The following is a 22,975-nucleotide window of genomic DNA, read 5'->3' on the forward strand; positions in this document are numbered from 1 at the left end:
AAATAGCTAACATACTCAATGGAGAAAATTAAAAGCTTTTCCTCTAACATGAGGAATAAGGCAAGGATGCTCACTTTCTCCTCTGTTATTCAAGTCCTAGAAGTACTGGCTTCCTGTACTGGAAGTCCTAGCTAGAGCAATTAGGCAAGACAAAGAAATAAAAAAGATCCAAATAAGGAAGGAAGAAGTAAAACTGTCACTATCTGCTGATGATATGATTCTAGATACAGAAAATCTCAAAGACTCCATCAGAAAATTATTGGCACTAATCAACAATTCTGTAATGTTGTAGGATACAAAATCAACATACCAAAATCAGGTTTTTGAATGAAACATCTGAAAAAGAAAAACTCTCAATTCACAGTAGCATCAAAACAGTGAATACTTAGAAGTAACTTCAAAGAAGTGAAAGATTTGTACAGTGAAAACTACTTTTCTGAAAGTAAAGACACAAATGAAAAGACATCCTGTGTTCATGGATTGGGAGAACTAATATTAATTAAATGTCTATGTTACCCAAAGCCATCTGTAGATCACATGCAATCCCCATCAAAACACCAATAGTATTCTTCACAGAAATAGAAGAAAACAATCTCCCAAGGCAATCATGAAGAAAAAGAACAAAGCCAAAGAACAAATCACACTAATTGATTTCAGCTTATACTACAAAACTACAGTAATAAAAACAGTATGATACTACAATTAAAAATAGACATAGACTAATGGAACAGAAGAGAGAGCCCAGAGTTAAACTACATATAGGGTAAAATAATATTTAACAAGGCAGCAGAGAACACCCAGTGAAGAAAGGATAGTCTTTTTAACAGATGGTTCTGAGAAGCTGGGTAAAGACATGCAGACCAATAAAACTGGACCCGCATCTCACACCTCTCACAAAAATTAACTTGAAATGGATCAAAGATTTAAATATAAGATCTGATACTATAAAACTCCTAGAAAAGAAAGGGAAAAAACTCCCTGACATTAGTTTTGGCAATGAGTTTTGGATATAATACCAAACATACAAAAAACAAAAGCAAAATTCAACAAATAGGACTATATCAAACTCAAATGCTTCTGCAGAGCAAAAGAAACCATTAACCAATGAAAAGGCAGCCAACAGAATTAAACAATTTTTCAAAATTGTATAAGATAAAAGGTTAATGTCCAAAATATATTAAGAATGCATGAAAGTCCCAAAAAATCCAACTAAAAAATTGGCAGAAGACATCCAAATGGCCAACAGATACATGGAAAGATGCCCAACATCACCAATCATCAGGGAAGCACAAATCTCAGTGAGATATCACCTCATATCTTAGGGTGGCTATCCTCAAGCAGACAAAGACTAAGTTCTGGTGAGGATGTAGAGAAAAGGGAATCCTTACACACTGTTGGTGGGAATGCAAACTGGTGCAACCAGGGTGGAAAACTATGAAGTTTTGTCAAAATACTAAAAATTAATCTACCATATGATGTAGCAATTCTATATATGTATATGTACTGAAGAGAAATGAAAATCAGATTTCAAAGAGATGAAGTGTGATGAACTCCCATGTTCATCATAGCTTTATTTTATTAGTCAAGATGTGGAAACAACCTAACTGTCCATCAATGGATAAAGAAAAAGTAGAATATTAATGTCCACACACAATGGATTATTATTCAGCCATGAGAACAAGAAGATACTCTGCCATTTGCAGGAACAATGAAGGACCTTGAGCGTACTGTGCAAAATGAAATAAGTCAGGCAGAAATACAAGTACTATATCATAGCACATATATGTGGAATCTAAAAAAGCCAAACTCATAATAAATGATGGTTACCAGTAGATGAAGATGGGAGTAGGGATAGGACAAATGTTGTTCAAGGTTAAAAACTTAGAACAAATAGTAGATAAGTTCTGGAGACCTAATGCACACTCCAGTGAATATAAATGATACTGTATTTGAGTTGTCAAATATGGTGAGAGACTAGAGCTTAATTATTCCAACTACTGAAAAGCAAGGTTAATCTTGTGATGTGATAGAGATGCTAATTATTGCTAAAAGGGCAATCATTAAAATATATAAATATCAAATATTAATATATTCTACACCTTAAATTTACATAATATTAAATGTCAAACATACTTCAAAACAAGGAAATCCACCAACACATTAAATTATCAAAAGTAAAAGACAAGGATATAATCTTAAAAGCAGCAAGAGAAAAACAACTTGTCACATATGAAGTAACCCTTAAGACTATGAGCAGACTTTTAGCAGAAAATTTGCAGGCCCGATTTTTGAATTTGAGTGACGTGATAATATTCAAAGTGCTGAAAGAAAAAACCTGCCAAATAAAAATACTCTACCCAGAAAAATTTTCCTTCAGAACTGAAGGAGAGATAAAGAATGTTTCAGACAAGCAAAAGCTGAAAGACTATATCACAGCTAGACTGCCCTTATGAGAAATGTTAAAGGCAACTTTAAACTGAAACAAACATTGCTAGTTAGTAATAGGACAACAAAATATAAATTTCACTGCTGAAAGTAAATATATAAATTAAAAATACTCTAATGCACTGGTGGTAGTTATCACATATAAGATGAATATTAAAAGACAAAGTATTAAAAATAATACAATAATGGATACAAAAGATAAAAATATGTAAATTGTGACATCAAAAACATAAAATGGGATAAAAATGTATAGCTTTATGATGTGTTTGAACTTGATATTAACTCAAAATAGACCATTATAAAGATGTTATATGTAAGCCTCATGATACCTGCAAAGCAAAAGCCTATAGTGGATACACAAGAGAGAAAGAGAAAGGAATCTACCAGTAAAGAAAATCACGAAGTCACAAAGGAAGAGAGCATAAGAAGAGAAAAGGAAGAAAAGAATTTCAAAACAACCAGGAAACAATATGGTAATAAGCCCATACCTATCAATTATTATTTTTCTAAATATAAATTACTAAATTCTCCAGTAAAAAGATGAAGTGGATGAATGGAAAAATAAAAGAAAGACACAATTAAAGCTGAAATGTTTCTTTTGTACTCATCATATAAGGACACACATAGACTGCAAGTGAAGGGATGGAAAAAATATTCCATGCAAATGGAAACCAAAAAAAAAAAAAGGCAGGGTAGCTATAGTGATACAAAATAAATTGAAAGACCAAACTTTAATTAAACAGACAAAGAAGGTCATTATATAATAAAGGGGTGAATCCAATAAGCAAGTGTAACATTTGTAATTATTCACCCAGTATAGCAGCTAAATAAGTAAATCATATATTAACATAGCTAAAGGAAGAAATAGACAGCAATACAATAGTAGTAAGGGACTGCAATTCCCAATTTTCATCAGTGGATAGGTCATCCAGTCAGCCAATCAGTACAGAAAAAATGTAATAAAATGACAGACCCCATAGACATAACAGACATTAACAACATTCCATCCAGAAACATCATAATACACATTATTTTCAGGTACACAGGGAACATTCTCCAGAATAGGGCCTATATTAAGCTACAAAAGAAGTCATAAATTTAAGATTGGACTCATGTAACACATCTTTACAAACCACAATTGCATAAAACTAGAAGCTGATTACATGAAGAAAACTGGAAAATTTACAATTTGTGGAGAACAAACAATGCTACTAAACAACCATGAGTCAATGAAAAATTCAAAAGAAATTTTAAAAATCTTGAGATAAATGAAAATGGAAATACAATATACCACATCTATGGAAGCAGCAAAGAAGTTCTAAGAGGCAAGTTCATAGTGATAAATACTGAGTATTAAAAATAAATTAAGTTCTTTAAAGAAAAATTTCAAATAACTTAAATTTATTCCTCAAGGATTTTGAAACAGAACAAATTAAGCCCAATGTTAGTAGAAGGAAGGAAATAACAGGTCATAAAGAAAGACTGAAGAATGAAAGATCAATGAAACTCACAGTCATTATTTGAGAATTTATACAAAAATAGTCAAACTTTTAGCTAGATTTACAAGAAAAAAGTGAGAGGACAAATAAAATTAGAAATAAAAGATGTTAAAATTGATATCACAGAAATATCATGAGACTATGAACAATTAAAGCCAACAAATTGAGCAACCTAGAAGAAATGGATAAATATCTAGAAATGTAAAACCTATCAAAAAACAGATAATCTGTACAGACCAAAAACTGATTTAATCTTTTTACTAGTTATCAAAACCTCCCAACAAACAAAAGTTTAGGACCAGATGACTTCACTAGTAAATTCTACCAAACATTCAAAGAGGTTTTAATAACCAATCCTCATACTTCAAAAAATAAAAGAGGAAACACTTACAAACTCATTTTATGAGTCCAGCATACACCATGATACCAAAAGCAGAGGACACGAAAAAAATATTACATGCCAGTATTTCTGCTGAACATAGATGTAAAAATCCTTAACAAAATATTAGCAAACCAATTCAATAATACATAAGAGGATCATGTCCTCTGATTAACTGGAATTTATTCCAGAGATTCAAATATGATTCAACATCTATAATCAATCAATATATGGTACACATTAGCAAAATTAATTTAAAAAAGATCTCAACAGATGGCAGAAAAAGCAGCTGCTTGATTTAACATTCATTTGGATTAAAAACTCAACAAAGTTAATGTAGAATCTACATGCCTCAACATACTAAAAGCTGTACATAACGTCATACTCAATGGCAAAAAGGGAAAACATTTTCCTCAGAAACTAGACAAGGAGGCTCACCCACTCTTACCGTTATGCAACAAAGTACTGAAGTCCTAGGCAGAGCCATTAGGTAACAAAAAGAAAGAAAAGGCATTCAAACTGGAAAAGAAGAATTGAAACTATATTTTCAGATGACATATTATACATAGAAAACATTACAAAATCCACCAAAAATTTATTAGAATAAGCAAATTCAGTAAAAATCAAGATACAAAATCAATATATGAAAATCAGTTGCATTTCTATATACTAGCCAACATAAAAAGATACTCAGCATCACTAATCATAATGAACTGCAGAGCAAAACTATAATGAGATACAATCTTCCACTTGTTAACAATGGCTATTGTTAAAAAGATGAAATAATAAATGCTAGCCAGAATGTGGAGAAAATGAAAGTCTCTTGTATTGTGGTGGGTACATAAATTGGTGCAGTCACTATGCAAAACAGTATGGAGTTTCCCCAAAATGCTAAAATAGAGCTACCATTTGATCTAACAAGTCGTCTTCTCTGTATTTGAAGAAATAAAAAACAGTGACTCAAAAAGATAAGTGCATCCCTAAGTTCACTGCAGCATCACTTATAATAGCCAAGATATGAAGCCACCTTAATGCCCATCAGTGAATGGATAAAAAAGGTTCTGCATACACTGGAATAGCATACACTGGAATACTACTTAGACAAAAAGTATTAAATCTCTACATTTGCAACATGGATGATCCTTGAGGACATTAAGCTAAGACAGAAACACAATATGATCTTACTTATATGTGAATCTAAAAAAAGAAAAGCAAAAAAACAGCACATAGACATGAAGAACATTGTTGTTTTGCCAGAAGCAGGGGGTAAGATGGGGACAAGAAGGGTGAAGGGGGTCAATGAATAAGCAATAGAGATGTAAAATACAGCGCGTCAATTGTAATTAATAACACTATTTGAACATTGCCAACAGTAGGCCTTAAAAGTTCTCATCCCAAGGATAAAACATTTCTGTTATTAGCATATGCAATGGTTATTTCACAGTATGTACAAATACGAAATCATTATTTGTGCACCTGAAACTAATGTAATATTTTATATTTTATTATGTCACAAAATACCTTCATAAGTAGACATTTTAAAGGGTGGGCAGAGGACCTGAAGAGACATTTTCCAAAGAAGACATGGCAAATGTCCAAGAGGTACATGAAATGTTGCTCGGTACCACTAATGATCAGGGAAATGCAAATCAGAACCACAATGAAATATCACTGCACACCTGTTAGAATGTCTATCACCAAAATATTCAAACTTATAAAGAGTAGAAGAGTGGTTGTTGGGCTGGTGGAAATAGAGGTTGGTAGACAGGTACAAACTTCATCTTAGTATGAATAAGGATTAATAAAACATAACTAGTTGATCACTGTAAAATTGAAATTTGCTCAAAGGTATGAATAAGGATTAATAAAACAACTAGTTGATCACTGTAAAATTGAAATTTGCTCAAAGTATAATTCAAATATTCTCACACAAGGAAAAAATTATATATGTTAGGTGATGAACGTGTTCATTATCTTGGTGGGGGAATTCTTTCACAAGTATATCAAATACATTTTACCCTTTATCTTAAAATTTATAACTCAATAAAGCTGACATTTTTAAAAACTTTTCATATGAGAAAAAAGTCTTGGTTGTTAACAAATTTATGAAATTTAAAGCTCTTAAGATTATATCACCTAGTGAGAAAGTATAAGTAAAGGAAGGAACTAACCCGAGGACAAGTTTAACATGCAGAGAATGCGAGGAGAAGGTTGGGTGGGAGAGTAAGGCGAGCCAGACAAGTTGGGAGGAAAATCAGAAGATGTGTTTGACAGAGACAGATGAGAACACATTTCAGGGAGAGAACATTCTACTTTTTAAATGCTCTGTAACAGTCAAATAGTTCAAATAAAGAGTTGATCACTTCTTTATGATTAGATTTAGAAGATAGCTTTTGAAAAATATAATTTCCTGAATAGATTCTTTTTTCTCAGATTTCTCTTTACCAAACAAAAAAGAGTTCTGCTGCTTTGAAATACAATTCAAAAATTTTTTTATCTGGGTGGTAGGCACTGTATTATAAACCCTAGTGAGCAAAAATAGCCAATGTTCTATTCTCTGGGAGGTCAGAGTCTGTAAAATTCTGAATAGAAAATGTATTGATTTTCTTATTTACTTATATAACCTGTTTTGATAATTGCACAGTGAGCCTCGGATTAGTGAATTTTTAGAAGATGTTTAGGAAGATAATGTGATGAGGTTTCTCAGTGAAATTCAATGTATTAAAATGAAGGATATAGAAAATGTTACTGAATACAGAAACTAGGAATAAAACTAAGAATATTTTGCATTCATAGAAAAGCTAATGAGCCACCACTAGACAGTGGGGAATCCAAATGAGTATATTCATTGCTTAAAATATGGTTCTCTAAACAAAACAAAGCTTTCTTGCTAGCTTAGCTCTTTCTATTGGATGTATGTTTTCAGAGTGTCCTTTCTTTTATGGTTCAAACACATCATTCCTCATTTTATTTTAATTCTTGATGAAGGGCCAGATGCAACATGGATCTTTTAGATCTGGATCGCCTTTAGAACTGGATATAAGGATTATGGAAAATATTTCGTTTCTCAATAATAATTTATTTTACTAGTCCAAAGCTTTGCCTTATTGATAATTGCTAAAATCATAGATTTTGGGATTATAAAACATACTATTACATTTTATTTTTATTTCTTGTATTTATAAATACATAGGAATATTTGATACTGTGAAAGTTTTTTATTTAGAAATGTGTGTTACTCAAAAACATTAAAATATTCGTTTAATTATCAAAATTACAACTAAAAATTTAAAGCAGTCTTTAATTGGGAAGTTACTTTATCCACAATTGTTGAACAATCAAGTCTAAGACAATGTACTTTATTTGGATTCAAATTAAAGCAATTTATAAGGTGATTGCAGAAGTGGACTAAACATGGGATGCTCTGAAAGATATCTTATTAAGTACTTTTCAGGATTTCTCTTTCTCCTTTTCTTTGCAACAGGAGGATTATACCGACTGTGGTGGCGTTTCTGGACTAAATCCCTCTCTTTGGTCCATCATCGGAATCCAGTTTGTACTACTTTGGCTTTTATCTGGCAGCAGACACTGACAGTTATCACCTTCTAAAATCAAATCTGCATAATTAAAATTCCAGACCCTGCCAAAACATGAGCCCTCAGTTGCATTAAAATAGGGTCAGCCATGGAATCAGCAGTACAGTAGCTGGGCCCTCACCATGGCATAAATCTGAGGCGCAGGCTCATAAGGCACCCACTGGCTGCATGTCAGGGTGTCAGATCCTTTAACGTGTTAATGCTGCATCATCTACGTATAACATCAAAGCAAAACTCTACACATGCTCTGTGGGAAAGTCTGAGCTTGTTGCACTGTTGGTGATGACACGTAAAAGGGCTCCCCACACAGTTGTTGATGAATCATAAACATTGTCTTGACTTTGACCTGGAATTTTGACTTGCTGCAATCCTTGTTATTTTGCCCCAAGAAAGTCTCTTAAGGGAAAAAAGTTATTTTTACCTTCACTTATTCTCCTCTTAACATTATTTCCTGCTATGGGTGGTCCTTATTGAGAAAATGGAGAATAAACATTGATGTAATCTGTTGAAATAGAAATAATGGCTAATTCTCTACAAAAAAATTTGCCATGTATAAAATGCCTTATGAAGAATGGCTTCTCTGCCAAAAATATAACACTAATGATGACCAATTAAGTTTTGGTGGAGTAATAAATTGTTTGAAAAAAGTAAGAAGTTATTAAAAGGTGCTTGAGGGTGAACTTTGAATATACGAATATATTTCCTCAGAACTGTAAGCCCTTAATACATGCTTCAGTGAAATGTTCCTTTTGTTCACAGTAACGTTATGTAGTGCTAGCCGGATATTTAAAAATGCTCTAAGAAAAGCTTGTTGGGGGGAGGGGGAGTGTTTTCTTGTGATAAATGAACTTTGGTTACCAAGGGTATTTTGCATGATGCTGCTGCTATTTTAAATTTTGATTTGTTTTTCTCTTACTGTAGAGTGTAGTCCACTGAAAAGTTAACTGAGTGACATTATTGTTATGTAGGAATCGGAACCTTGCAGTGTAATGCACTTAAGTCATCTTTAAAAATGTTGTTAAACTACTCTGAATATACTGTGCAATGTAAATGCTGGATGATTGGGTCAGTAAATGGTGAAAGGGAAACTAATGAATTTTATACAGATTCGTGCTCTAGCTCGAAAACCTATGTACAGATATTTTAAGAACATAAATCAGATTTGACACATTTATTTTTTGAAAAGTACATGTTCTCGATGAAGGTTCACCCTAGGTTTCCTCTTTGTTCGTTTGAATAGTAGCACATATGCCCCCCAAAATCCCGCCACTTTGGCTTTCGTCCCTCCGTTTTAAATGGTCTGATCTATCACTTGACCAAAATTTCCTTGCAGTCTGATGAGGGTTCTACAGTAATCTAGACAAATAGGAAACCTTGAATCTGTGTGTTTGCACATTAATACTTGATTGTGTATAATCAAAATTGTTTTTATACAACCTCATTGGTGAAAATGATTTATGTAGTAAATCAGATATTACATTACATAGTAGTAGTGCAGAATATTATTTATGCTTTTAAAATTATTTTCAGGTGTAAACAGTATTTAAAGAAAGGGTACAAACAATGAATTTGTAACTAGTTACAGTAATTCTGCTGAAGGCTGGCAGTACGCATATATTTTTTATGGTAAAATGAATTTGCTCTTTTTCTGAACATGCCAATACTGGTATGTCTATATGCTGGAAATTTTCTTATAATTTTTAAGTCAAAATCTTATTAACATCCAGCATGCTTTAAATATTCCACATATCAAAGATATAACCAATTCTTTAGCATCATTTAAAAGATGTATTTGTTTTGTTTTTTTAGCTTTGCATACATTTTTAATTCCCTTCCACCACTAATATACCCTAGGTACCATTTGTGTACATTACTTATTTAAAATATTTTTTTATTTAAAAGTGGGGGGAGGGGAAATGGAATCACTTTGCCAACTATTCTGAGTTGACAATCAGTTACCATTTCTAATGCATTGCTGTGATTTTGTAGTCTCATTTGTAACTGGTTGACATTTTAGAAAACACCAAAGTGATTTAAAAAATACAGAATTTCTCACTCTAGTAACAATATGTTTAAATCATGTTGTTTGTTAATGAAATATTTAAAATTTATTGTTAACTTTGCTAGACTATTTTAAATCATGAAAGTGTTGGGAAGGGGATATCAAAGTATAAAATGTTAGTTTGTGTATATAAATGATGCATATTAAAACAACTGACTTGCTTCCAGCATACAACAAACTACCTTAAAATTATCCAAAAGATCTATTGATATATTTTCATGGCTAATATCACTGAAATAGTATGTTTTCATCAACTACATTATTGTTGTATTAATCACAGTTAAACTTGGCATCTCTTGGCAGGGTCCTATTTAATTCATTTGCCATCAAAATATATTTATATGCACGAGTCTTGCTATGATCCTTTATTTTCTGTTATAAGCTTATATGACAACCACGTACATGGTCATAAATTGGGTAAGAAAGTGCTAACTAAAAATTGATCTCATGCCTAATGCTAGTCTTCATGCTTTTAGCATGCTTTTTTTAAAGACAGTAACACTCATCCCATCCAATTGTTATAGTTATTTAGGATTTTTCTGTGAGTTCTAATTGTTGACAAGAACTTAAATTATAGCCTGTTATAAATAATTGAATTTCAAAGACTAAACAGTACAAGAGATCAAGAAAAAAGCTCTTAAAACTCTTTTCACTTACTTAATTTTTGCTGTACTCATGAAACTTGATGTAGTTTTGTCACTAAAACAAAATCAGATTAAGTCTTGCATTGGTGTTGAGTAATAGGAATTAATTTTGCATTACTGGTTTCTTTATATTTTCTTTGTTTGAACAACCAGCATTACTGCCAAACACCAGTCGTGGTCCATATTTGTAACAGGTTTTTAACATGACATAGTTAGCAAGTTTGATTGAAGAGATTTTTAGGTCCTGGGCCTATAAGATTTTAGTATGATCTTTTTTCATGTTTCTAATGCTTGAGGCGTTATTGCTTAACTTGGAAAAAATAAAACAGTGTTGCTGCCATTTGTAAGTTTTCCTATAATATTCCTTTTATTAACTTTAAAACTGGCCTTACTGGGTTCAAATAGGCAGTATCCCTTTTAAGTGACCTTTGCAACCCAAGTGTTACTTGCTTATTTGATGCTCTTGTCTTTTACATCTCATTTAAACCTTTCTCTCCACCAAAGCTTAAATTCTATGTCTTACTTTAAAACTCTGAACTATTCCATTAATCATGGTAGTTGACATTACAATGTTTAGAGATTAAAAGGTTTGACCTAGTGAAACAAAATGAATGTTGTGACTTTTTTTAACGTGTAGAATATAGTGGTTACTTCACTTGCCCACAATTTCAAATATCTAAATCTTGTGTTTTCTTCCCATAGCAGGATGCTAATATTCTGTGTACATTTCTGTAAAGAGTACATCAACAAAACAAAAGTATCAAGTATTGAAAATATTCCAGAATTTCAGAGGTAGACAATCCTTACTGATAGTTTCATCTCCCTTATTTCTAGCTCACATAGTTAACCCAAAGGAATTCCTGAGACTGATGGGATATACTGTCTTGAGTAGATGCCAGTTGAGTTTACAGTGTGACCTGACAAAGCTATCTTTTGTTGTGCTGTATGATTGCTGGATCATGCTTTTAGGGGTACTTTTATTGAAATGCTCTGTGTGCATCCATGCAAAAGGCCAAGTGGCTTTGTGAACAAAAATCTTTTCTCCCCTTTGTTATGTTCTCTTGACACTTTTGTGGAAATTAACTAGCCTGATAAAAACATTTTGTAAAAAATTTGTATAATACTGTTATAAAAAGATTTATAATCCCCAAAATGTTGTGTTAAATCTTGTGCAAAAACAGTATATTCAGAATAAAAGTTTATCATTTAAAGTCACCACAGTTTGGAATATTTATTTAAAACCCAGTTGAAAGAGTCGGAAGTCTTTGTCATAAGTTTATTTTTTAAAAAGCAGGCCTTTCTGTGGAGAGAATTCTAGGTTGTGGAAATAAAATTTGGGATTACAAAAGCAGTTTTACAAACCAGGTCACAAACAAGCAAGCGTACTTGCAACTCCTTCACACAACTGTGACCCTTCTTACATGTGCTTTTGCCAGCAAGGCATTTAGGAACTGATTAACTCAGATTGTGGGCTTCTTTTGTAAAAAAAAAAAAAAAATTCCTAGACAAAAATGTTGTCATGTTTCTTTAAAGACATGGGGAAAGCAGTTTGAAAAAAACAAATGAGAATATCTGAAATGTGCATATCTTTTTTACATCTGAACAATATTTCAATGTTTCCCCCATTTATAGCAAACAGTAGATGAGGCAATGAAGTCTAGTGTACCGAGTTTAAAAAAAGAAATCTTATGTTCCTTTTACATTTATACCAGCTTACCACCTCTGCCCTCCTACTGATAAAGTAATGAGCCTGATATTGTGTAGAATCTAGTGTAATGTAACCCTCCTTTTCTTTCTGGGGACTCCTGTATAGAGAACAAAAATGCCTACGCACAAGAGGAATGTAGTATGCGAATACCAATCATGAAGATGACTGTAAAATCTGACTCATAGTTTATGATCGAAGAATTTTAACAGGAAAAACCATACTTAAAACTGTAAGGTGGTTGTTTTTTGAACATCTGGCTTCATTCTGTACCAATTCATCTCAATCAATCCTCCAGCTCCCTTGAGACCTTCATTTCTTCTATCAGTCATCTTGATCCTATCCCACCTCTTCCCTTGGGGCCTTGCTTCACCAGTCCTCCTTTCTCAAACATACTCGGTCTCTCCTTGCTGCATGCTTATTTTCCTCTGCCTGCAAACACATTTCTTACACCTCTATTTAAAACAAGGAAAATCAACCATCCACTGCTGCCCATTAGCCCTATTATTTCCTATAGTTTATACACCTAAAATTAAAATATTCCTTTGTACAGTCAAAGACACATTGACAGTCTCTTCAATACACTCAACTAGGTCTCAGATTGTTATATCTAAAAGGTATAGAATATCTGACCTTTAGTTTTGGGCTACTACACAAAAGTTTTTAGTTACTGGTGTGAGGTCCAAATTAACATTCTCGGGCATTTCTTGATTCTCATATTCTTTGTATTTTAAAGTGGGGTTATTCACAGAGCACTCATAGAATTTGCTATAAATTGGGACACAATCAACAATATTGTTTAATATTATTTACATGGACTCTTTTTAAAAAATGTATTTCAAAAAGAATTTAACATTACTGCTATAACTGGAAAACCAGTTGTTTAAAGGAGACCTATTAAGAAATTATTGTCAATGTGAGAAACTATTGTTGACTGGCATAGGAAACTAGATAGAAAAAAATAGACTTGTTTTAGAAATATTTAGAAGGAAAAAAGGGAAGAACTTCATGTTTCACTTGTACTGAAAGAAAGGACAAAGTAGAATTCCCAGGGCTCTGAAGTTTAAGGTGCTAGGGGCAAAGATGAGACAGGCAGTTCAGAGGACAAAATGAAAGACTGCCTTCAAAAATATTGTGGATGAACTCTTGTACAATGCTCAGGATATAAAGATGAGAAGATATGGTTTCTGCTGCCTAAGAATATATATGCCATGATAGTGATTCTCAACACTGACTCATTTAGAAACCCTTATTGGAATTTTTGTTGTACTTTGTTTTGCTTTAAATACTGATACCCAGGACTCACTCTGATTAATTTAGAATCTCAGGTGTTCTGTGCAGCCAGCATTACACTTCCTGAGGGCATGCTAGACTACTGGTGTGACAATCCTTATGTAGGTTTTTTCTGAATTATGCTTTATTAACCCTATTTATTGGTTCAGTTTTCAACAAACCCTTTTGAACATGATTTTTGGAACATACCTTATGATTCCAACTCAATTGCAATCTTTTTGAAGATTACTTTTTAATAATATACTTTTTTATTTGAATCCAGATAAGATAGCTAGCTAGCTGATAACAAAGTTTTCATTGGTTGTGATTGATGATCAGGACCAGTATTGGGACAACTCTTATGACAGGAGATTCTATTTCTATTTAAGTCATATTAATGTTATCAAATGTTTCATATAGTCAAAACATTTCTGTAAATACTATCAGAATTTTGTCAATCAGGTTCATTCTTATGGCAAATGATACTGCAAGTCCAAATAAAATTAGGAAATGGTATTGACAATTTGGTTTCTATACATATTGTATTTAGTTAAATAATGGCTATTCCTTAATAAAATGAAAATCTAATAAAAAATTTAAAAACCCACTTAAAAGGCAGATATTTCAGATTGATTTTAGACAACTGGTCCAGCATAGTCTACAGAACCTCCAAGAAATCTTAGGCAAAAGAGACCATGTGTGATACATGGTAGAGATTCCAGGCTCTGCGGCCAGACTGCCTGGGTCCGCATCCCATCTCTCCAACTTGGGCATGTTATATAACATCTCTAACTTTCTATTCCTGTCTGTATGCATTATACTACTGACTCAGTATTTATATACAAAAACAATGATAATCACTAATACTTGCTCAGACTCTACTTAACTCACAAGCTCAATCATCTGATGCAGATGATTTCAGGAGTGCCTATAGAAATTTGGCATTGAGAGGATTCCTAAAGTGTGAGGAATATTGCCAGTGGTTCATATTTTTCACTCTGCTGGGCACCAGGGACACAATGATGACAATGATAAGAAATACAAACAGCACATGCTGTAGGAGAGCAGAGGGAAAAAAGGAAAAAAAATATTCATCCAAAAAGTAATGTAAATAAACATATTATTGCTAACTCTAAGAAAAACATTTTGCAATAAAAGATCTTAGTAATAAGGAACAGAAGATGAAGAGAACAAGGCCTCACAGAAACAAAAGTGGGTTTAGTGGCTGAGCTGTGAAGAATGTAGGTGGAAGATCCAAAATGTCCTGGATGTCTTAATCCAAATCTTGGAAACAATTCAACAGACCAATATCCCTGATGAATATAAATGCAAAAATTCCTAACAAAATATTAGCAAATTGAATTTAAGAACACATTAAAAACAATTATACACAAAGGGAGATTTATCTTTGGGATGCAAAGATACCTAGGGTGCAAACATACACAAACCAATAAATGTAATACATCACATTAATAGAATGAAAGATAACCACATGAACATCTCAATAGATGAAGAAAAAGCATTATAAAATATAACATCCTTTCATGATAGAAGCCTTTGATATTGTGTAAAGAAGGAACATACCTCAACAGAATAAAGGCCATAAACAACAAACCACAGCTAACATTACACTCAATGGGGAGCAAATTTAAGCTTTTCCTCTAAGGTCAGGAACAAGAGAAAGATACCCATTCTCTCCACTACTATTCAACATAATACTAGAAGTCCTACTTAGACAAATTAGGAAAAACCAAAACAGGTGTCCAAATCAGACCTTGCTGGAAAAAAACATATCAAAGAAGATAGAAACAAATGAAAAGGCATCCTGTTTCATGAATTTGAAGAATTAATACTGTTAAAGTGTCCATACTACCCAAAGCTATGTAGAGATTAAATGTGTTCTCCATCAAAATACCAATGGTGTTCCTCACAGAATGACAGAAAAAGAAAATCCTAAAATTTGTATGGAACTACAAAGGACTGTGATAGCTAAAACAATCCGGAGGAAAAAGAATAAAGCTGGATGTATCACATTTCCTGGCTTCAGACTATAATACAAAGCTACAGTAACAAAAACAGTATGGCACTAAACACATAGACAAATGGAAATGAATAGAGAACTCAGAATTAACCTGCCACATGTTTGGTCAACTAATATTTGACACGGGATCCAAGAACACCCAATGTGAAAGGATAGTCTCTCTAACAAATGGTGTTGGAAAAACTGAAAAACCACATGCAGAACAATGAAATTGGACCACAATCATACCACTCACAAAATTTACCTGAAAATGGATCAAGACTAAAACATAAGACCTAGCTAAAAAAATTCCTTGAAGAAAACTTAGGGAAGATGTTCCTTGACATTGGATGTGGCAACAATTTTTTGGGATATGACACCAACGGCATGAACAACAAAAACAAAAATCAACAAATGGGACTACATCAAACTTAAAAACTTCTGCATAGCAAAAGAAACAACAAAATGAAAAGGCAACCTATTGAATAGGAGAAAATTTTTCAACTCAATTAAGGGTTTACTATTGAAAATACATAAAGAACTCATGCAACTCAGTAGCAAAAACAAAACAAAAACAATCTGATTTTAAAATGGGCAGAGAAAGACATTTTCCTGAAGAAGACAGCAGGTACATGAAAAAATTCTAAATATCACTAATCATCAAGTAAATGCAAATCAGAAGCCAATGAGTTATCACCTTTTATCTGTTAAAATGGCTATTGCCAAGAAGGAGGGAATAGCAATTGTTGGTGAAGATATGGAGAAAAAAGAATACTAGTGCACTATTGGGGAGAATGTAAATGGGTATGACCACTATAAAAACAATATGGAGGTGCCTCAACATAGTAAAAATATATCACATGATCCAGCAAGTCTACTTCTGGACATATAACCAAAGGAAATGAAAACAGGATATTGCAGAGAGATATGCACTCCCACATTTACTGCAGCATTATTCATAATAGCCAAATATATGGAAACAATCTAAGTACCCATCAGTGGATAAATAAAGAAGGGGTGTGTAACAGAATATTATTCAGACATGAGAAAGGAGGACATCCTGCCATTTGCAACAACATGGACAGATCTTGAGCACATTGTGTAACAAAGGTAAGTCAGAGAAAGAAAAGTACTGTGTGATATCACTTATATGTGGAATCTAAATGGCAGTTCTCAGAGATGGGGGACGGTGACATAAGACATACTTTTTAAGGATACAAATACAAGTTGTAAATAAGTCCTAAAGATTTAGTGTACTATATAATGAATATAGACTACAATATTGTGTTATAGTCATCAAATTTGTGTTATAGTCATCAAAGACAAAAGAAATTAGAACTTAATTGTTCCAACGACTAAATATGTAATGTGAAAAAGGTGCTATCACTATTATGGCAATCATGTTATAAAATATAAATGTGTCATATTAACATGTTATACACCTTAAACAATATTATATGTCAAATATATATCAATTCTGAAAAAAAATTAGATATCTGAACACATCAGATACAGACTGAAAATGGTGATGATAGCTCTAGGAGAATCTTCAACCTTAGATAACAGCTTGGGCTGTGCAAAAAGAAATTCTGAATCATTGGTGGGCCTATACTTAAGTTTCTCTCAACAAAAATGCTTCCCTTTACCCATTTTCCATTTTCTCATTTCCTGGAATTTTTCTGCTCTCAATTATTACTTGTTTTCCTACCATTGGTTCCAATCTCTTGAAATTTCATCTCTACCTCTACTCTAAAACTGCTTTTGATGACATTCCAATCTCAGTGTTTTCTTTCCATCATCTTCCATCTTTTCGAAACTTAAGAATCATCAGAAGAAGCAGGAGGAGATGACAGAGTAGGAGGACCTCGGTTCACTTCCTCCCATGGAGGAACACAACTAAATCACCCATACAGGAAAAGTTAAAGGGACTTCTTTAAAGAGAACAGGAAAGGCTATAACTATAAGTAAGTAAAGTATGAAAAGGAAAATTTAATTGGTTAAAATAGATAGCAAATGAGGTAGAGCAATTACTTATACAGCTAGCATGATGATTAAAAGACAAAAGCAGTAAATTATATATACAAAAATTAGTCAAGGAAACACAAAATAAAAAGATGTAAAATATGCCATCATTACATGCATGTGGAGGTAGAAACAAAAAGGTAGTGCTTTTAGAATGAATTTGGACTTAAGTTACCAAAAACTAAATACAGACTGCTATATAAATCAGATGTTATATATGAACTTCATGATAACCACAATCCACAAAACTATAATACATACACAGAAAAATAAGAGAAGAATTCAAACATAACACTAAAAACAAACAAAAACACATCATATTACAAGGGAAGAGAGCAAGAAAGAACAACTATGAAAACATCCAGAAAACAATCAACAGAATGGCAATAAGTGCATATCTGTAAATAATTACTCATAATATAAATGTAAATTTGACTAAATGCTCCTGTTAAAAGACATAAGGTTACTGAATGGATAATTAAATAAGACCTATATATATATGCTGCATACAAGAGACTCACTTCAGAACTAAAAATACAGACTTCAAGCCAAGAAATGGAAAAAGATATGCCATGAAAATGGAAGTTAAAGTTGGGCTAGCAAAATTTTTATCAGATAAAAGTCTTCAAAATGAACTAAAACAAGTGACAAAGAAGAGTATTACATAATGACAATGGGATTAATCCAACAAGAGGATATAAAAATTGTAAATATCTATGTACCTCAAGGTAGGAGCACCTAAATATATAAAGCAAATATTAACAGATGAGAAAAAATACAATAATGGCAGATGATTTAATACCCCACTTATATCAATGGACACATTATCCAGACAGAATATCAATAAGGAAATTCTGGGTTTGAATGACACACTAGACCAGGAGGATTTAACAAATTCATACAGAATATCCCATCCAAACAGGAGGATATGCATTCTTTTCAAGTGCACATGGAACACTCTTCAAGATAAATTCCTTGTTAGGCCACAAAACAAGTCTCAATAAATCTAACAAGACTGAAATCATATCAAGCATCACTTCCAGATACAAGAGTATGAAAACTGAAATCAATTACAAGAAAAAAACCCTAGAAAGCAATCTTATAAACACATGAAGGATAAACATGATCCTAAGAAACCAATGGGTTAACAAGGAAATCAAAGAAGTAATCAAAAAATTCCTGGAAACAAATGAATATGGAAACAGAATGGTTCAAAATCATTGGAACAGAGCAAAGCAATTCTAAGAGGGAAGTTTGTAGTGATACAGGCCTATTTTAGAAAACAAGAAAAATCTCGAATAAACAATCTAACCCTATACCTAAAGGAACTAAAAAAGAACAAAGCCCAAAGCCCAAAGAAAGGAAATAATAAAGATTAAAGCAGAAATAACAGAATAATTAGAGACTAAAAAGCAATGGAAAAGATCCATGAGACAAAGCTGGTGTTTGGAAAAGATAAACCAAACTGATACATCTTTTCCTAGACCCATTGAAAAAGAAGAGAGTCAACACAAATAAAATCAGAAAATAAAGAGAAGTTACAACCCATTTCACAGAAATATAAAGGATTATAAAAGACTACTATGAAAAACTATAGGACAAAAAATTGGATTATATAGGAGAAATGGATAAATTCCTAGAAATATACAATCTTCTAAGACTGAATCAGGAAGAAATAGAAATTCTGAACAGATTACTAATAATGACACTGAATTGGTAATAAAAAACTCCCAATAAATGAAAGTCCAGGACAAAATGGCTCTACAGGTGATTTCTATCAAACATTTGAGGTAGAGTTAATTCCTATACTTCTCAAAGTATTCCAAAAAATAGAAAAGAAAGGTATGTTCCCAAACACATTCTATGAGGCAAGTATTGGCCTGATACCAAAACCAGATGGACTCTACAAAAAAAAAATTATATACTAACATCCCTGATAAACATAAATGCAAAGTCCTCAATGAAATATTAGCAAACTGAATACAACAATACATTAAAATAATCATTCACCATGCTCATGGGGTCTTTTCCAGGGTTGCAAGAATGGTTTAATATCAACAAAGCAATGAATGTAATACATCACATTAATAAGATGAAGTATAAAAATCATATAATCATCTGAATAGATACAGAAAAATCACTTAACAAAGTTCAGCATCTACTCAGGATAAAGACTCTCAACCAAATGATTTTAGAAGGAATATACTTCAATAAAATAAAAGCCATAAATAACAGACCCTCATCTAACATACTTGATGGTGAAAAGCTGAAAGATTTTTCTCTAAGATCAGGAACAAGACAAGGATGTACACTCATCTCTGTTATTCAACATAGTACTGAAAGTTCTAGCCATGGCAATCAGACAAGAAAAAGGAATAGTTCATCCAAGTTGGTAAGGAAAAAGTAAAATTGTCACTATCAGCAGATGACATGATACTACATATAGAAAACTATATGTATAAAATAAAGACTACACCAAAAAACTGTTAAAACAAATAAATGTAGTCAGTAAAGTTGCAGGATGCTAAATCATTGTACAGACATGTGTTAACATTTCTATACACTAATAACAAATTAGCAGAAAGAGAAATTAAGAAAAAATTTCTTACAATTACATCAAAAAGGATAAAATATTTAGGAATAAATCTAACCAGGGAGGTGAAAGACCTATACACTGAAAAGTGTGACATTGATGGAAAAGAATACAGATGACCTAAATAAATGGAAAGATATGCCATGCTCTGGATTAGAAGAACACCATTAAAATGTCCATACTACCAAAAGCAATGTACAGATCCAGTGCAGTCCCTATCAAAATATCAATATCATTTCTCACAGAAAACAAATAATCCAACATTTGTATGGAACCAAAAAAGATCCCGAATTGCCAAAGCAATCTTGAGAAAGAAGAACAAAGCTGAAGGTTCAAATTATGCTACAAAGTTACAGTGATCAAAACAGTATGGTAATAGCATTTAAACAGACACAGGTATCAATGGACAGTATAAAGAGGTCAGAAATAAACCTGCACTTATATGGCCAATTAATCTATGACACAGGCAGCAAGAATATGCAATTGGAAAAAGACAGTCTCTTCTTTTGGGGTATTGGTAAAACTAGATTCTACATACAAAAGAATGAAACTGGACCTCTTTCTTACACAAAAATAAACACAATATTGATTAAAGGCCTAAATGTTAAGATCCCCAAATCATAAAACTCTGAAAGAAAACAGGCAGTCAACACTTAGATGTTGCCCTTAGCAATATTTTTCTGGATCTGTCTCCCCAAGCAAGGGAAACAAAAGTAAAAATAAACAAGTGTGATTATGTTAAGCTAAAAAAGCTCCTGCACAATAAAGTAAACCATCAACAAAATGAAAGGCAACCTACTGAATGGGAGAAGATATTTTCAAATGTATCTGATAAGGGGGTCTTATCCAACATATATAAAGAACTCATACAACTGAACACAAAAAACCCAAACAATTGATTTTATGAAATGGGCAGAGAACCTGAATAGACATTTTTCCAAAGAAGACATACCCAGAGAAGTGGGTAAAAGACATAACAAAATGCTCAAATCACTAATCATAAGGGAAATGCAAGTTAAAACCACAGTGAGATATCACCTCACGTCAGTCAGAATGGCTAGATTAAAAAAGACAGTGACAAGTGTTGAGGACGTAGAGAAAAGGGGGCCCCAGTGCCTTGTTCGGTGGGAATGCAAATTACTGCACCCACTATGGAAAACAGTAGGGAAGTTCCTCAAAAAATTGAAAGTAGAAATACCATATAATCCAGTATTTCCACTTCTAGTTACCAGGAAAAAATGAAAATATTAATTTAAAAGATATATGCACCTCTCTGTTTACTGAAGCACTATTTAAAATAGCAAAGATATAGAAGCAATCTGAGTGTCCCTCAATAGATGAATGGATAAAGATGTGTATACACACATGCATGCACATGCACACACACACACACACAATGCCATATTGGGCCTAGAGGATATTATACTAAGCGAAATAAGTCAGTCAGAGAAAGAAAAATACCATACAATTTCATTTACATGTATAATCTAAAAATCAAAACCACCAACCAAACAGGGACAGACTCATAAATACAGAGAACAAACTAATCATTGCCAGAGGGTAGCAGGAACAGGATGGGTGAAAAAGGTGAAAGTGATTAAGAGGTACAACTTCCAGCTATAAAATCAGTAAGTCAGAGATGAAGAATACATCATAGGGCATACAGTCAGTAGTATTGTATTAACTTTGTGTGGTGATGTATAGTAACTATACTTACTATGGTGAGCATTCTATAATATTTATAATTGTCAAATCACTTGAAACTAATATAATATTGTATGTCAAGTATACTTCAATTAAAAGAAAAATTCCTTTCCCCCAAAAACCTCAAGACTTCTCTGGGTTTTAGTGCTCCAGTGTCTTCCTGTTTACTCACTCCCTCTTTCTACTATTACTCAAAGTCTTCCTACTTACCTGTCTTGTAACTATTGATGTTTGTAGAATTTCATCCTTACCTATCTATGTATTTCACTCTTAATTCTTTATTTACCCAATTTTATTAAATTCGTGTCTTTTCATATTCTATGTGGTCCAAATTTCTAGTTGCCATTGTTTATTCATTCCTAGATGTCTTAAATACAAGCCAAGAAAATAATAATTATCTATTTCTCAATATACGCCCTCCCCCCCATTTTGATTCTGCATCTCAAGGCCTAGTCAGAGAGGTATAATCACCTAAACTAGAATCTTGAGTGTTCATTAAATTATCAAATTTTGACAAGCCTACTTACCTCTTAAATACCTTTCGCTTTTCTATTTCTCTACCCAGTGTTGCTTTCTTGCTTCACACTTTCATCAACTCTTGCTCAAATAATTTAAATGGTTCCCAACCGTTTTCCCTGCCTCTTTTTCCTACTTCATGCCATCCCCTACACTATTTTATTTTTCTAAAATTTATCTCTTATCACATCCTTCCCCTGTTTAAAAACATTTAGCGACTCCCCATTGCCCATTAAATAAAATATAAATGCCTTAGGAGGAAATATAATACTAATTAGGAGCTGAACTGCCTAACTCTAACCTCATATTTCCCCCATTCCCATCCCAACACCAAAAAATACTGCAGTTTTATCTCAAGCCGTATAACTACATACAGTTCTTCAAATACAACATACTAATCCATGTTTCAGTGCCTGAGCACAGCATTCCCACAACTTCTAACCTCCCCTATTATCTGCTACTTAACTTCAACACTCAGTTCATATGGCCTTCCTGGGGCCTTTTCTGATGTTCTAAAG

At 32.8% G+C, this 22,975-nt stretch overlaps 1 protein-coding gene across 8 annotated transcripts in view; it reads left to right on the forward strand.

Moving 5' to 3' along the window:
- CACNA2D1 (calcium voltage-gated channel auxiliary subunit alpha2delta 1) overlaps nucleotides 1–22,975 on the forward strand; it is a 512,731-nt gene that overhangs the window by 484,048 nt on the left and 5,708 nt on the right. For 6 of the 8 annotated variants that reach the window (XM_073238916.1, XM_073238920.1, XM_073238922.1 and 3 more), the window contains one exon: nucleotides 7,808–11,840. The exons of the other annotated variants lie outside the window; for them this stretch is intronic. In XM_073238916.1, the coding sequence (XP_073095017.1) occupies nucleotides 7,808–7,915 (108 nt within the window). In that variant the 3' untranslated portion in view covers nucleotides 7,916–11,840. Of the gene's footprint in view, nucleotides 1–7,807; nucleotides 11,841–22,975 lie in introns of those variants that run through there. 8 annotated transcript variants of the gene reach the window in all.

Source organism: Manis javanica, chromosome 6 (assembly GCF_040802235.1).
Source record: "Manis javanica isolate MJ-LG chromosome 6, MJ_LKY, whole genome shotgun sequence".
Classification (NCBI taxonomy): Eukaryota; Metazoa; Chordata; class Mammalia; order Pholidota; family Manidae; genus Manis; species Manis javanica.